We start from the raw sequence: 14,468 nt of genomic DNA on the forward strand, positions 1-14,468 counted from the left end.
CCTTTAAGGTTTCTACATGATAAGTGGACAATTAACAAGGGTCTGTAAGACTGCAGCCATTTGCTTGGCCTGTAAAGCAAAGTCATCTCTTCACATAGGAAACTGCTGGCCAATTTATTTTGGCCTCCTCATGTTTTACAACAGTCTGGTGAACTGAGTCTTTCTATCTGAGACTGATCCAATCTTTATGTGTTAGATTTGTGTTTTTGTTCTAGATTTTGGTCAAATTACAGCTATTGGCTTGCTTCTGGAACCTGGATCAGCTTTGATCAGCTTTGATTGCCAGCATGACACACCCACTCTGCAAGGAATGAGAGCCTCCTATCACTTCACAGCCTGAAGCAGCAGTTTTAAAATGAGACCATGGACTTGATCCTGCATCGAGTGTACTTTGGACTGATATGAGGGACTTCGGGAATGGTTGATGACTGACTGTTAAACCTTACCTGGATCATCTATTACTGTGTGTTTAAGACTTGGGATGGGATTTGTTAAAACTGTAATTATTGCTGTTATGTTTGAGGGCTTTGAAGGAAATGCTACTGTATTAGTCTGTTATGTATAGGGATTTTGATTTGCTCTTGGGATTTATATGGGGAATGGTCATTTGACATCCTCATCCCCCTCACCCCTTTTCACCCCCTCCTCATATCCATACAAGGTCTGGTCTCAAGTATCGCCCCCCCCCCCCCCCCCCCCCCCGCATTCAGTAGATAAGCTGTGGGTGAGCCAATGACGGGATTATTGTGGCCCCATATTTCAGGATCATCATACCCTCTGGCTGCAGGAACACCCAATGACGGGATTATTGTGGGCCTGTTTTCCAGAAGCACACCCCGGAAGTTTGATGCTGGGGTGCTGGGACGGATGCTGCCCACATAGCCTAAGACAGGGGTCCTGCCCTTTTCTGGCCTTTTAAGGTCGGATTACTTGGATACTGAATATGGATGCCGGCCATATAGCCTAAGACAGGCCTCCCACCCATAAATAAATAAAGAAAGGGGGATATGCCAGAGACCATGTTCTTGAGGATATGTCAGAGACCATGTCCTTGAAGACTGCCGGAGACCATGTCCTTGGAGGCAGGAGACAAAGAGCTAAGAAGAGTAGCAAACACCCTAAATTCCTGAGATTAGATAATGTGTGTCCCAAGAAATCGGTCATCTCCGCCCAGGATCTAGATAACAGTATACCTCAGGATTTCTGCCACACCTATGGTCCGACATTCTTCTCATTGCAACCCCCCACTCAGAAATCATATTTAATTAAACCCTCTTCATTCATTAAACTGAGACATTGCTCCATCTCAACTTGTCTCCCTCCTCATTTCTAACCCCATCCCTTTTCAGGCAATAGCCTCACAGACAGATATCCAGCCTCAGGACCCACACTTTGATGACCTGCTGGACGGGTCAGTCTATAGGAAGGAAGAAGGGAATATCTGCAGGTAAATGTACAATTCACATTAGACCTTGTTACAGAATCCCTCTACCTCCAGGCATACAGCATTCTGAGAAGTAGAGTCCTGATGTCCATATGTAAAAAGTAGGTAGAGACTGTAGAAATTTGAGGAAAATTTTGAGGAAATTTATTGTTTTGTATTGAAAGTTTTGCTGTGTACATGGCAATGTTTCCCCCCTCATTTGTATTTAAGTTTATAATTAAAAAATATTTAAACAAAGCAGATAGGAACATCATATATGAATTCTTAGCATGCTTACTATCACAAAGGTAATGCTGACAATTTCTCAGATAGGATGTGATTGGGTTGGAATATTGCTGTGGTGTAGGAAATGATGAGCTGTTTGATTTAGAAAAACAGGTAAAGACTTAGACCTTTGAAAGAAGGTCCATCTTCAGAGAAACAAATGACAGGTAGAAATAAGTATATGTATACTTTAACATATATGTGCATGAGTGTATGTTTAGAGATATCGATGCTTGTGTATATACACATACATGTATATGCATACCATTCTTAATTGTAAGCTTCTTTAGGGTGGGAGGGAGAGAAAAAAAATTCATACCAGAGAACAAAAGAATATCAACAAGGAAACAAAGAAAAGCTGGGCAGCTTTGAAAACAACATGTAGTATTATATAGGTTTTCTTGAAATGGAAATTTATCGTTTTATATTGAAACCATTTCTATGTATGTGGCAATGTTCTCCCTCTCCCCCCATTTTGTATTTAAGTTTAAAATAAAAAAAATTTTAAAAAGCAGGTAGGAACATCATATATGAATTTTTGGCATGCTTAGTATGGCAAATATAATGCTTCTTTGTCTTCAGGTGTTATGGGAGATACAGTCCTACATAAATATGCAATTAGCAAAACTCTCCTGATCAGTTCTAATGCATGGTTTAGTCATTGTTTCCTTAGCTGAAATCTTTAATCTTAGCTCTAGAACCTTTTTTGTTTCATAGAAAAGGAAATGTTGATTAACAGCCAAAAAAGACTCTTCAGCAAGGTTTTTTTGATCTTAATTAGCCTCTCTTTTAGTCTTAGCCTCCATCAGAGTAGATTTCCTAGGGGTCTGTATGACTAAGTTTATAGCTTGTGCTTCCTTTTTTGTCCGTGTGACTTCCTTCTCTCTCTTTAATTAACTAGATCTGTTCTAAATATATGAAAGCCTATGGCCATAAGTCTTTCCGCATTTGCCTTTCTACATCCTTTTACCCCCACTGAGGACAGAATGAATGAACTCTCTCTGTGCATGTACTTGAGAATCCCTGGGGTATTCGCCAACTTGTTCTTCTATGTCTGTTGCAGTGAGGGAGTCCTTGCTTCAGAGTGAATCTCAAAGCCAACTAATTTCTGAGTAATGGTAGCAAAGGAGGCCCAGGAGAGACAGAAGACAAAGTTATGGGTCAAATCCTGTAGGCTCAACATATTGGAGGTAAGAGTGAAAGGAATAGCAAACAATAAGCTGTCTTCAGAGAAAACAAATGTCACAATTCTCAGAAGACCACGAGAGAAGACAAATGAGAGGAGGAGATGCTTGTAAGTGATTGGGGATTGAAGAGAGGGATTCTAGAGGCTTTAGGAAAGGGGAAGAGCAGAGCAGACTCAGGATCAGGGAGGGGTAGGAGAAAGTAGCTGGAGATGGAGACTTAAATGGCTGATCCATGAGGATTTCAGAAGGAGAAATTAGAAATTTTATAGCCATAGAACAGAGGAAGAATGACAATGACAATGGAGTCTTGGATGGTGAAGGGAGGAACATTCATGGGGAAATAAATTTCTAATTCCAGAAAGTCAGTATGAGCACTTCCCATTGGTCAGGGTAGCTCTTTTCTTCCTTGTTGTATGGTGAAAGAGAGCAAAGTTTGCACCTGAAACTCTACAGTGACTAATAGCAGCCCTTAGAAGCCTTTGTATACCTGTGATGACTTTTTGTGGCTGTCTGCATCTCTTGAATTACCACAACTTTCAGTTTGACTACAACATAACTTGCTGTAGATTTTAACTAGGTCCAGTTGCATAATTTTCATTAAGCCAATAGAGTGGGGTGAGATAGGGTGGGGAGCAATATAGTAAAGTTTTCTTGAGTTTTACAAATTAAATTTTTGTGGATTTATATATATTTGTATATATATATATATATATATAAATCCAACAAAAATTTGAGTTATATATATATTATTCTGGGGATTATATTATCTCCTGAATTTTAGAGAACTAAAACTGCTGTCTTTCTGCTGGACCAGTCTGCAACAACGAAGAAACACTCTAATTTTCCAGAGTTAAAATTTGTTCCCTTTCCACATTTTTAAGAGCATTTCATTTGCATCCTTTGAGTATGGCATACAAGATTTCATCATAAACTCTCTCTAGTGTTGTAAAATCACAATAACAATAGTACACTAGTTATATCTCTTGTTCTTGCTATTTTTCTTGATTGACAAAGTGAGAGTGAAGGGAGAAGGAAAGAAAAATGAACAATTAAGCTCTCTAGCATGTAAGGTTTCTTCATTTCCTTATTTTTTTCTTCCTAGGCTGTTGTAACTAGAGGACTAAAAATTACAAGGAGTACACGAAGGTGAACTTTTCTATAACAAACAGGAGCACATCTTCTCCTTATATTAGCTATTCAGATTTGACCAAGGAAAAATGATAGCTATTATTAATTATGTTCTCAAAGTATCAGCTAGTATTACTACATCAATATAAATTATATTCCTATAAGTAATACTAATGGTATGAGGAAAGCAGGCATTATTATAGCATAATATAGTATAATGTCATGTAGTAATAATTGCATCTCTACAGGACAGATTGTTAAAAAATTAGTCCCTTCTTAGTGACTTTAATTCTTTCTTTTCTTTTCTCATCTCCTTCATTCCAATATTTTTTCTTTCAAGGAACAAACAATAAGTCATAATAATCACATTTATTTTGTTATTGTTGCAATGATTATAATATCATCACAGGTTTAATATGAAAACATTATTATAGACTCACTAGTTTGTAGTCCATTGGCTTTTAAGAATAATATTTCAATGTTGCATTTAAATCCCATTGAACTCTCATTCTATTCCGTGTATGAAAACAGTTGCCCAATTTAAAGTTTAAACTTTCACTCTGATAGTTTGGTATTCATTAGTTTTATTTTGAGAAAGAAAATAAGATGGATCTGGTAAGAATGTGATTTCTTGGCCAATGAAAAATTTCATTTTTGACATTATGGAAAGAGTGAGAACACAGTTCAAAGCAGAATGCATTTAATTAAGCACAAAGATAAGTTACAAGACTTTTCCCATATGACCAAAGGTATCCTCTTTCATAAGTTACCACATTACTAGTGGTAGTGAGAACACATTCATAGTACATATGTGACAAAGAATATAGACAATGGGACACACATGTTTCTGTGACAAATGTTCGAGAGTATATGTTCTAGAGCAGGATTTCTTAAAAAAAATATACATATATATTAACATCATGGAACCCTTTGGTAACCTAGTGAAACCTATGGATTTCTTCTCAAATAATGTTTTAAATGCATGCAATAAAATACATAGGATTGCAAAAGAAACCAATGACACTGAAATAAAATTATAAAAATATATTAAAAAAATTGTGATATAAGATCATGGATGCATATGACCTTTGGTAATGCCATTGGTTCACTTTTTCTAGTGAGCTGGAGTACTCTGATGTGGTTCTTTCTTTTCTATTCCTCTTTCTGTTATTATTGTTGCTACCATTTGCAGGTCTTTAGCTACTATAGCCATCTCTTGTAACGCAAACCTTGCATGAAATTGCATGACTAGCTACGTCTAGATGCTTTTAGACATTTTAAAAGTCTGTTTTCAGATTGATTTTTCCCTCTTCTGAAGCTTGGCATATCTCAGCTCAAACTTTTATCTGAGTTGTATTTCAAAATTCCTCTAAACTTTTAAAAGATTCCTGGATCACTCAACTAGGTCCTCTTAAAATCACACTGAAAGTCCACATAGTAAAAAAGATAAAAACCCGTGTATAGTTGTTAATAAAGGGATTTCTCATGACACCATGCAAAATCAATTTAGGAGCAAGACTGAAAAGAGCCACATGGTGTAGATGCCCTTTGTTTTTCATTTCTATCTTTATCCTGCATTTATGACAACAAAAATAGTGGTGCACTTACATTTGTGAACCTTAATATACAAATGGCAGTTATCCTTATTGTAGCTCTATGCTGACTGAAACAAACTTGATTTTCTTTGTTATTGGGGCGCTTGTATTTAGGGGACACATACATTTTAAATTATGATTTTGAAAGATTCTTCAATCTTCAAATTTTAAGCGCCAAAAGGAGCTTTAAAGACTACAGGTATTACAAGAGCCCAGGGGAAAGGGAGATAACTAGTCTTGAAAGTTGTCCAGAAGGCTGGAGGAGAAGGTAAGATTTGGGGTAGAATTTGAATAAATTGGGTAGAGGACAAAACATTTCAGGCAGGAATAACTTGGGCAAAGGGAGAGAGCTGAGGGTGGGTAGTATGTATCCCTTCATCATCTAGATCACCTCTCTGTACACATAGTTTTTCAGCATGTCTCTTAAGTTGTGCTGCCCAGAACTAGAAGTGCAGGGTGTAGTCCACATGGAACTATAGGACCCTTGCTTCACTGCATAATTGATTCAGTACTCCATGTATTTATTCTTATAATCTATGATTGAATTAGCTTTTCTGGCTGCCAGAGCATGTTGTTGATACCTATGAAATTTTCTGCTAGTTTAAATTCTTAAATCTTTTTTCAACTCAATTACTATTCAGATAGATCTTTACTATTATTTTATCCTTCCACAGATCATCAGTTGGTGAACAATAATTAAGCAGGTACTTATGTGTCAAGCACTGTGCTAAATGCTAGTGAATTTTTGAACTCAAGTTCAGGACTTCATTGAATGGAAGAAGGACTCTATTGTAATGGAATAGACTCCCAATGAATAATTTTTAGGAAAATATGGGCAAGAATCACAAATGATTTGCCACTTGCTCACTGGAGAAAGTACTTATTCCCATGAAGTCTTGAATTTTTGCAAATTTCAAAGTTCAAAGCAAAGTGTTCATATTTGTTCCTATTAAATGTTGCCTTTCCAGTTTAAGCCATTGTTCCAGCCTACTAAGAACTCTTTGAATCCTGAGTCTGTTCTCTAATGGATTAACTATCCTTTCCGGATTTGTGTATGATCTGTGGTTTGGAGACTAATGCTACTCAAGTTCATCCTTTTTCATGAATGGAAAAGTCTTGAGAGTTTATAAGTTGTCATCATCATCATCATCATCATCTTCTTCTTCCTCTTTCTCATCCTCCTCTTCTTCTAAATTGTCCCTTTAGCTCTTTTTTCCATATGTCTGCTTAATGCAGCATGAAATACTTCCACTGCAAAATCAACCTCCTGTTTAGTGATGCACATTGGGGGTGCAATTCGGAATGTCTGAAGAGAGAACAGAAAAGAATAAACTCTTGGTTGTTATGTAAATCAATATGGCTCAATGAAAAAGCATTAAAAGAGAGCTAGAAATATATTTTCTATTAGGCTCACTGGCAGTAACTAGTTATCCTCAATAGTTCACTTTGCATATTGTCTTTTTCTCGTTAGGATTTTAGAACTGTTTTATTTGCTAATAAAACTGTTATGATGAGGACAAAAAAAGAATAACATCTTTCCAAGAAAATGTCATTATTTTGATAGAAATTGGTAGTTCTCATCTTTTAGTCTTTACCCTGTATAATAGACTCCTTTAAAATTTCTGGGCACAATGGACTTGAGGAATAGAGAATACCTTACTAGCAGATGTAATCCTGGATTATCAAGACAATGGCATTGAAAAGTTCTGAGGAAGGAGTCTTGGGGAGGGCAGGCACAGGGTCTTCTGAATTCTAGAGTTCAGCTTTGTTTTTTTCCCTTTCTAGAAACCATTTGCTATATGAGAATACACTTCTTCGAAGTCATTTCTTATATAATAAATGCTAGTTAACTATAATTATTACCTCTGATCACATTGGTGAGTGGATAAGGATAATTGGGATAAGCAAAATTAGGAATAAGAATAGTAATAATTGTTCTGACTATAATTTAGATCAAGTCACTAAGTATTTATTATTTGTACACTATTAGAATTTTAGCATAAGCCTAATAATTTTAGTTGTTTCTTTGGATGGTTGTTTGAATATGTTGATGGGGGGTGGGTAGAGGGGCAGAAGGTTTTCCTTACTTGAAAAAGCACTTTCCTGAAGAAAAGTCAATTCACTTTTACCCAGAAATCCATAGTTGGAGGAAAAATTCACTGCCTTTTAACGAGAAGTGAATGGCTACTGACCCAACAATATGATAAGATAATTAGTATTGTTAAGCCTTGTTTTTGATTATGAAAATATATAGTATGGGGGCAGGTCATTTCGTAAACTCTCCCACATCAAAGAAGGTATTGTCATTAGAAAATTTGGTTAGGTTTCAAGTAGTTGGACACTTGTTTTATTTCAATAAGAACAGCTCAGATTTTTTTCATACCTGATTAAAAAGTCCACCTCTACCAACAATAAGCCCCATGTTTTTACAATCTTCATGAATTAGATTTACTTCTTTTAGAGAAAGAGGCTGGCGACTGTCCTGTAAATAGATTGGTTTATTTTAAAAAAATAGATTAATTTATAAAAAAACCCCACAATTCTTTTTTCAAGATACCATAATTTTAAAGAAAATACAATTGACACAATTGGAAGAGACTCTAGACAGACTGACTGAGAGTCCTCTTCACAATACAAATACTCATCTGATCTTCACTTGGTGAAAGGCAGTCCCTTTTATTTTTGGACAGCTCTAATTATTAAGAGTTTTTCTTTACATTGAACCTAAATTCTTTTTACCGAAACTTCCAGTGAATCTGGAGCCAAATAAAATATTCTGAATCCTTCTGCACAACACCCCTTTCAATACATCTAGGAAACTATTTTGTCTGCCCTGAATCTTTCATTCTTCATACTAAACATCTGCAAATTCTTGAATCTCATAGAAGCAAAAATTCTAGCCCATTCACTCTCTTGGTTATTCCTCTTTGGGAAACTTTCTAGCTCATTATTATTATTATTATTATTATTATTATTTTAACAAAGTGTGATCCCCAGAATGGAACACAATGTTTCCAATGTGGTCTGGATAAGGTACATTGCACCAGTTTCCCTCATTCTAGACCTTGGGCTCCTCTTCATGTCACCTAAGAAGAACATATTAGCTTTTTTGATTTGTAATGAGATTGCAATTTGCTAAAAACTCCCAGATCTTTTTCAGATGAATTTTTTTTTCTAGCCATGGTTTCCCCATCTTGTACCAGTGAAGTTGATTTTTTTTGAACCCAAGTGGAGGTCAGCAAATTTATTTTATTGGATTCATCTGATATTCTAGACTGTCTAGAACATATAGTTCCTATCTTCTAATTAGATTGACTTCCCAGCTCTGTATCATATGCAAATTCAACATAAGCAAATATCATCCATAACTTTAGCCATGATCAAAATATTTTTTTTAAAATGCTGCTAGGTTCAAAGGTCAGATCTCTAGTTCAAAAGTATTCTCAATGAAGGCTACCCTTCTGATAGAATGGTAGTAAAATTCAGCCCACATTTCTTCATCTTCTCTAAAATAGCATGAGAAATTAAATTTTTCTTTCCTTTCCAACATAACTTTAAAAATTTTATTTGTATCTTTTGTTTCTGGTTATCTGTTCATCTTAATACCCTTAATGTCCTACCTAGAGTATTATCCCTTGTAAAAAAAGAAAAAATATGAAATTGGGAGAAGCACTTTCAATAAAAATAATCAATACTTTTATGCAATTTGGAAATGTATGCTATTTTATACACTCAGAGTCCCCAACCTCTTCAAAGAATGAAGGTACATTTTCTCATCTCTTTTCTTGGACCAAGATTGATCATTGCAATTACGCAGAATTTAGGTTTTTTTTTTTTTTTTCTATTCTTTCGTTTTTGTTGTCTTTGCATATATTGTTTACTGGCTTCTGTTTACCTTACATAATTAGTTCATTTAAAAACTTCCAATGCTTTTTCTGAATCCTTCATATACATTAGTTATTATGGCATAGTAACATTGTATTATATTTATACATCACAATTTGTTTTGCCATTTCTCAAATGATTGTATTTCAAATTCTTAACAATTCATTTCGTATAAGCTTTTTACTTTTAAGTTGATTTCCTTAAGATAATCCTGTAGGTTGTATAAATATTGTTATTTTTCTACAAATAAACAAAATTCACACTAGTTAGGTATTTGATCCTATAAAATTCACTTCATTTCTTTGAGTCTCATCTGTAAAATGGAGATAATGTTTATAATGCCTGTTTATAATGTCTCACCGGGCTACTGTAAGGAGCAAATCAGATAATATGTATAAGATGCCTGTAAACTATAAAACCTTTTTGTAAACCTTAAGACTTCTGAATCCTGAGTGACTACTTCTATCTCATCCCATCTTTCATCTCTCATTATGACTCTAAAATTTATTTACTTAACCACATACTTGTTGAAGACCTACTATTTTTCAAGCACTATATGGAAGAAAGAGAAAAAAAGTAGAAAACATAGTCCCTGATTTGTGAGCTAAATTTGTCTTACAGGATTGAGACATGAAAGAGCTCTTAGAAATAATATGATTCATCTATCTTATTTCACAGATGAAGAACCTGAGGTCCAGAGATTCAGGTGACTTGCTTTGGCTAGTCCTGAACTAGTAAATGGCAGGGCCAGAATATGTACCCAGATCCTGTAATAACTCTTTCCCCTGTTATGCATTGCCTCATATCTTTCTTCAGACACTAGGGAATCCTCATGTTGTCTTAATTTTGCTTCCTCTTCTCCCTATCATTCCTGGTCTCTGACCTCAAGGAGTTCCCCATTGAATTTATGGAATAAGATATGGGATTGCAGAGCTAATAGTAGCAGAGCTAGAAATCCAAGTCAAGCCTTTTGACTCTAAATCTCTAATTTATTGATTACAGGGAAATCATTTAATCCCTTACCATCACTGGCAAAATTCTAAGACTTTATCATATGGAGAAGTTACTCATTCAGTTGTGTAGTTGAAGAAAATTTACACATGAGGAAAGAAATCCCTCTCTTGATGAAATAACAATTAGCTTGATCCAAAAGAAAAACATTTAAATAAAAAAAGGAAAATCATTGAAGAGTTTCAGGAAGGTAAATGACATGCTAAAGTAATGTTTTAGGAAAATGGCTTTGAGTCTATAATTCATATGGTCTGGCATGGGGAGAGACATAAGGTAGAAACTCTAGGCAGGAAGCTATGATAATAATTGTAGCTGTTGAAATAGGAGGAACATCAGAAATGACTCAGTCCAACCTTTCATTTTACAAGTGAGCAAACTGAGGCCCCTGGAAGTGGGTGTATATCAGAGGTGGGATCTAGACCCTGGGAGGGAAGTTGAATGATTGATGGCAGTGGAAATGGAAAGAAAGAGATCAATATAGGAGATATTGCAAAGAGAAAAGGAAGTATCATAAGAGATGGGTGATTGATTGGATATTGGGGAAGAGAGTGAAATTATAAGACGAAGTCAAGTTTTTACCTTTAGGTGAGTGGGACAAAATGGATGCTATTAATAAAATATGGAAGTAGGAACTGATTTGGAGAGGAGAATATATGATGAATTCAGCTCTAAAATGTTTCAATTCTAAGAAATGACAAGGGTCTGAAACAGAGAACTGCATGAATTAGACATGAAGGAAATTGGAAGAAAAAATCAATTACCCCCACCCTCAAATTTGTATTTTAGATAGCTTCTGTCTCCCTGCAGAGTTCTTGCTCCCCATCCTTCCACTTGAATATCATTAGATGCCACTTTTCACCTCTCACAATGAGAATGATCTCATGTTCTCTCTTAGTGTTCTCTCACTGAGCCCTATGGGATTCTGGTGTCATCTGCTAGAGTTTTGTTTGTTTCTCACACTCAGCCTGGTTAACTCTAATGGGTTTCACTGAATTTTGTTGTCCTTGGATGCTCTCTCATGGAGAAAATTGGATCTGGGATCGTGGAGAAAATTTCCATCTAGGACTTTCAGCTGCTGTGGCTATGAGGAGAAGAAACTTTCAGCACTCACCTGATCTTGTACCATTTCTATTCCCATCATGAGGCCTTTTCCACGGACATCTCCAACTATCTCAAATTCATCCCGTAGCTTAGCCAACTTCAATAGCATATAAGAACCAGTTTCTTGGCTGTTTTCCTGTAGGCCATCTTCTTTAATTGCCTGGTGATGGAAAAAATAAAACATCACAGAGCACGGAAGAAAAAAAGATACAGAAACTAATTGAAAGGATTAAAAAAGTAAATATATTAACTCTAGGTATTTCTTCTTGGGTTCATGACTTTATACACGTTGTCTCCCTCATTAGAATGTGTACTCCTTGAGAATAGAGACTGTCTTATTTTTCTTAGCACAATGTTTGCCACATGGTTACATATGCTAGTTCATTGGAGCTCCACTATGAGGTAGATTTTTTTTGTTATCTTTTTATATTTTATATATGGAAATCTGAGACTCTGAGAATGGAGTGCTTTGTCAATCATCAGCATACAAATAGTCACCTCTTTGTCATTCACACAGTAATCATCTTAGTTCAGGCCCTCATCCTCTCTTTTCTAGACTATTTCAATATCTTTCTCTTCATTCTTGCCTAAAGCCTCACCCTGCTCCAATCCATCCTTCATGCTTGCCTCCATATAAGGCAACAAAGTTAAAGCATGGAGGAGAGGCAGCAAAATGAACAATGCTAAAAAAGTGAAAAATTGAGAATATGGTTAGCAAACCACCAATGAAGCTTCAGCAGGCTAGCAGAGATGGCTTATCGTGCCATCTACTGGCTGAATGCCTGGATTATTTGAACATTGTCTTTGGTTAGGACATCGTTTCTCCAATGTTTAGGTCTCCAAAGTGGATTTTCTAAGGATTGATAGAATGACATATTGCAACCATTTATACAGTTTCCATTCATTGTTATATACCAAACTTCACATTTTATCTTTATATTTTTTAAGGCTGCATCTGAATCATATGATAGTAATAATAGTAATATTATTATTATTGATGATGATGATTCTATTTTAGTAGAGCTTTATGGTTTACAAATCACTATCCTCCCTGGATGACTCAGAGGAGAGAGCCCTGACCTGGAATCAGCAAAGACCTGAGTTCAAATGTGGCCTCAGATATTTACTAATTGTGTAATTTTGGGAAAGTCACTTAACCTTTACTTGCCTTACTACTCTGAAGAAGTAAATGGCAAATAACTTCAGTATCTTTGCCAAAAAAACCCCTCATGGGGTCACAAAGACTTGACTGATCCTTGCTATAACTTAGTGAAGTATGTTAAAATGTGAATATATTTTGAAAGAAGATTCATGAATGTCAACTGGGACAAGACAATTCTTTAGTTTAAAATTTTTTGTCTTTATGCTTTAACATTCTTTAGAATCTTCACATCCTTATTATAATACTTGAGAACTGATCCACAAGAAAAATGGTTGCTTCCATTTCTGGCCCTAAAAATATTTGTGGCATAAAGGTCCAAACTTAAACCCAGAAAGACCTTGTCTCATGCCCTGTGCTGGTTGTGAATTGGTTGTATAATCCTGAAAAATTTGCTTAATATCTCAGCTTCCCAGAAAACTTAAGAAGCGTGCAAGTCATAGATAAACTGCATCTGCACTGGTGGGAAGTTACAACCATAAGATTTTCCCACAATGATGAAATCACAGGTCCAAACCCACCAATCCAGGAAAATTATTAAAATATGTTCTTCACTGTGTCTCCCAAAATGTTACTTGCATATGTTACCTCCTCTCCACTAACACAGCTGTCACCCCAGTTCAAGTCTTCATCATTTTTCACCTGGATTATCACAATAGCTTCATATCTTGGTCTTTCTGTCTCAAGCATCATCCCACTCGAATCCAGTCTTCACACTGCCACCCTAGTCATTTTGCTGAAGCCTAAGTGTGATTAGGTAACCTCCTGCTCTACAAACTCCAATGTCTCCCTTTTGCCTCAAGGATAAAATATAAAGTCCTGTTATATTTGGAGTTCTTCTCTTTTTATTTTTCCAATCTTTTTGTACACTCCTCCCAACCCTCACTCTATGATCCAGTCATATTGGTAGACTCAGTTTTATTCATATGAAATCTCCTTTCCCGTTTTTGTTCTTAGGTGAAGGTTGTCTCCAATGTCTAGAAGGTACTTTTTTTTTTCAGCTTCACCTCTTAGGATCTCAGGTTTCCTTCAAGATTCAATTAAATACTGTGTGATGATCAACTATGAATGACTTAGCTCTTTTCAGCAATGCAGTATGTAAGACAATTACAAATGACTTATGATGCAAAATGTTATCCATATTCAGAGAAAGAACTGATGGAATCTGAATGCAAATTGAAGTATACTTTTTTACTTAATTTTTTTCATGTTTTTTTCTTTTAATCTATTCTTTTACAACATGACTAATATTGAAATATGTTTTATATGATTACACATAAATAATCTGATATTACTGTCATAGGGAAAAGAAAACATTTGGAATTCAAAATTTTATTAAAAATGAATGTTTAAAATTCTCTTTAAGTGTAATTGGAAAGAGTAAAATACTTGATTCAAGTGATACTTTCTATAGGAAACTTTTCCTATTCTCCTAATTGCTAGTGTTCTCTTCATAACCTCCTGTTATTAATTTTGCATATATTATGTATACATAATACATATACATACATATATATATATATAAATACCAATGTATACATGGATATTTTTATATACACATCTAAACTGCCCCAATGGGGATCCAAACGGAACTGATTAGGTGGGAAACTTTTTTATTCCTTTATTCTTTCCTCCCTTTCTCTTTCCCTCTAGTTGTCTCCCTTTCTCTCCCTCCTTCCCTTCTTTTCTTTCTC

At 35.4% G+C, this 14,468-nt stretch overlaps 1 protein-coding gene across 1 annotated transcript in view; it reads right to left on the bottom strand.

Moving 5' to 3' along the window:
* Nucleotides 1–4,590: 4,590 nt before the first annotated feature.
* Nucleotides 4,591–14,468, bottom strand: part of AGXT2 (alanine--glyoxylate aminotransferase 2) — a 50,579-nt gene continuing 40,701 nt past the window's right edge. Inside the window, exons 12-14 of the mRNA XM_051989672.1 lie at nt 11,626–11,775; nt 8,002–8,100; nt 4,591–6,924 (exon numbers count right to left, since the gene is read on the bottom strand). Coding sequence (XP_051845632.1) covers nt 6,808–6,924; nt 8,002–8,100; nt 11,626–11,775 — 366 coding nt within the window. The 3' untranslated portion in view covers nt 4,591–6,807. The remainder of the gene's footprint in view (nt 6,925–8,001; nt 8,101–11,625; nt 11,776–14,468) is intronic.

Source organism: Antechinus flavipes, chromosome 1 (genome assembly GCF_016432865.1).
Source record: "Antechinus flavipes isolate AdamAnt ecotype Samford, QLD, Australia chromosome 1, AdamAnt_v2, whole genome shotgun sequence".
NCBI lineage: Eukaryota > Metazoa > Chordata > Mammalia > Dasyuromorphia > Dasyuridae > Antechinus > Antechinus flavipes.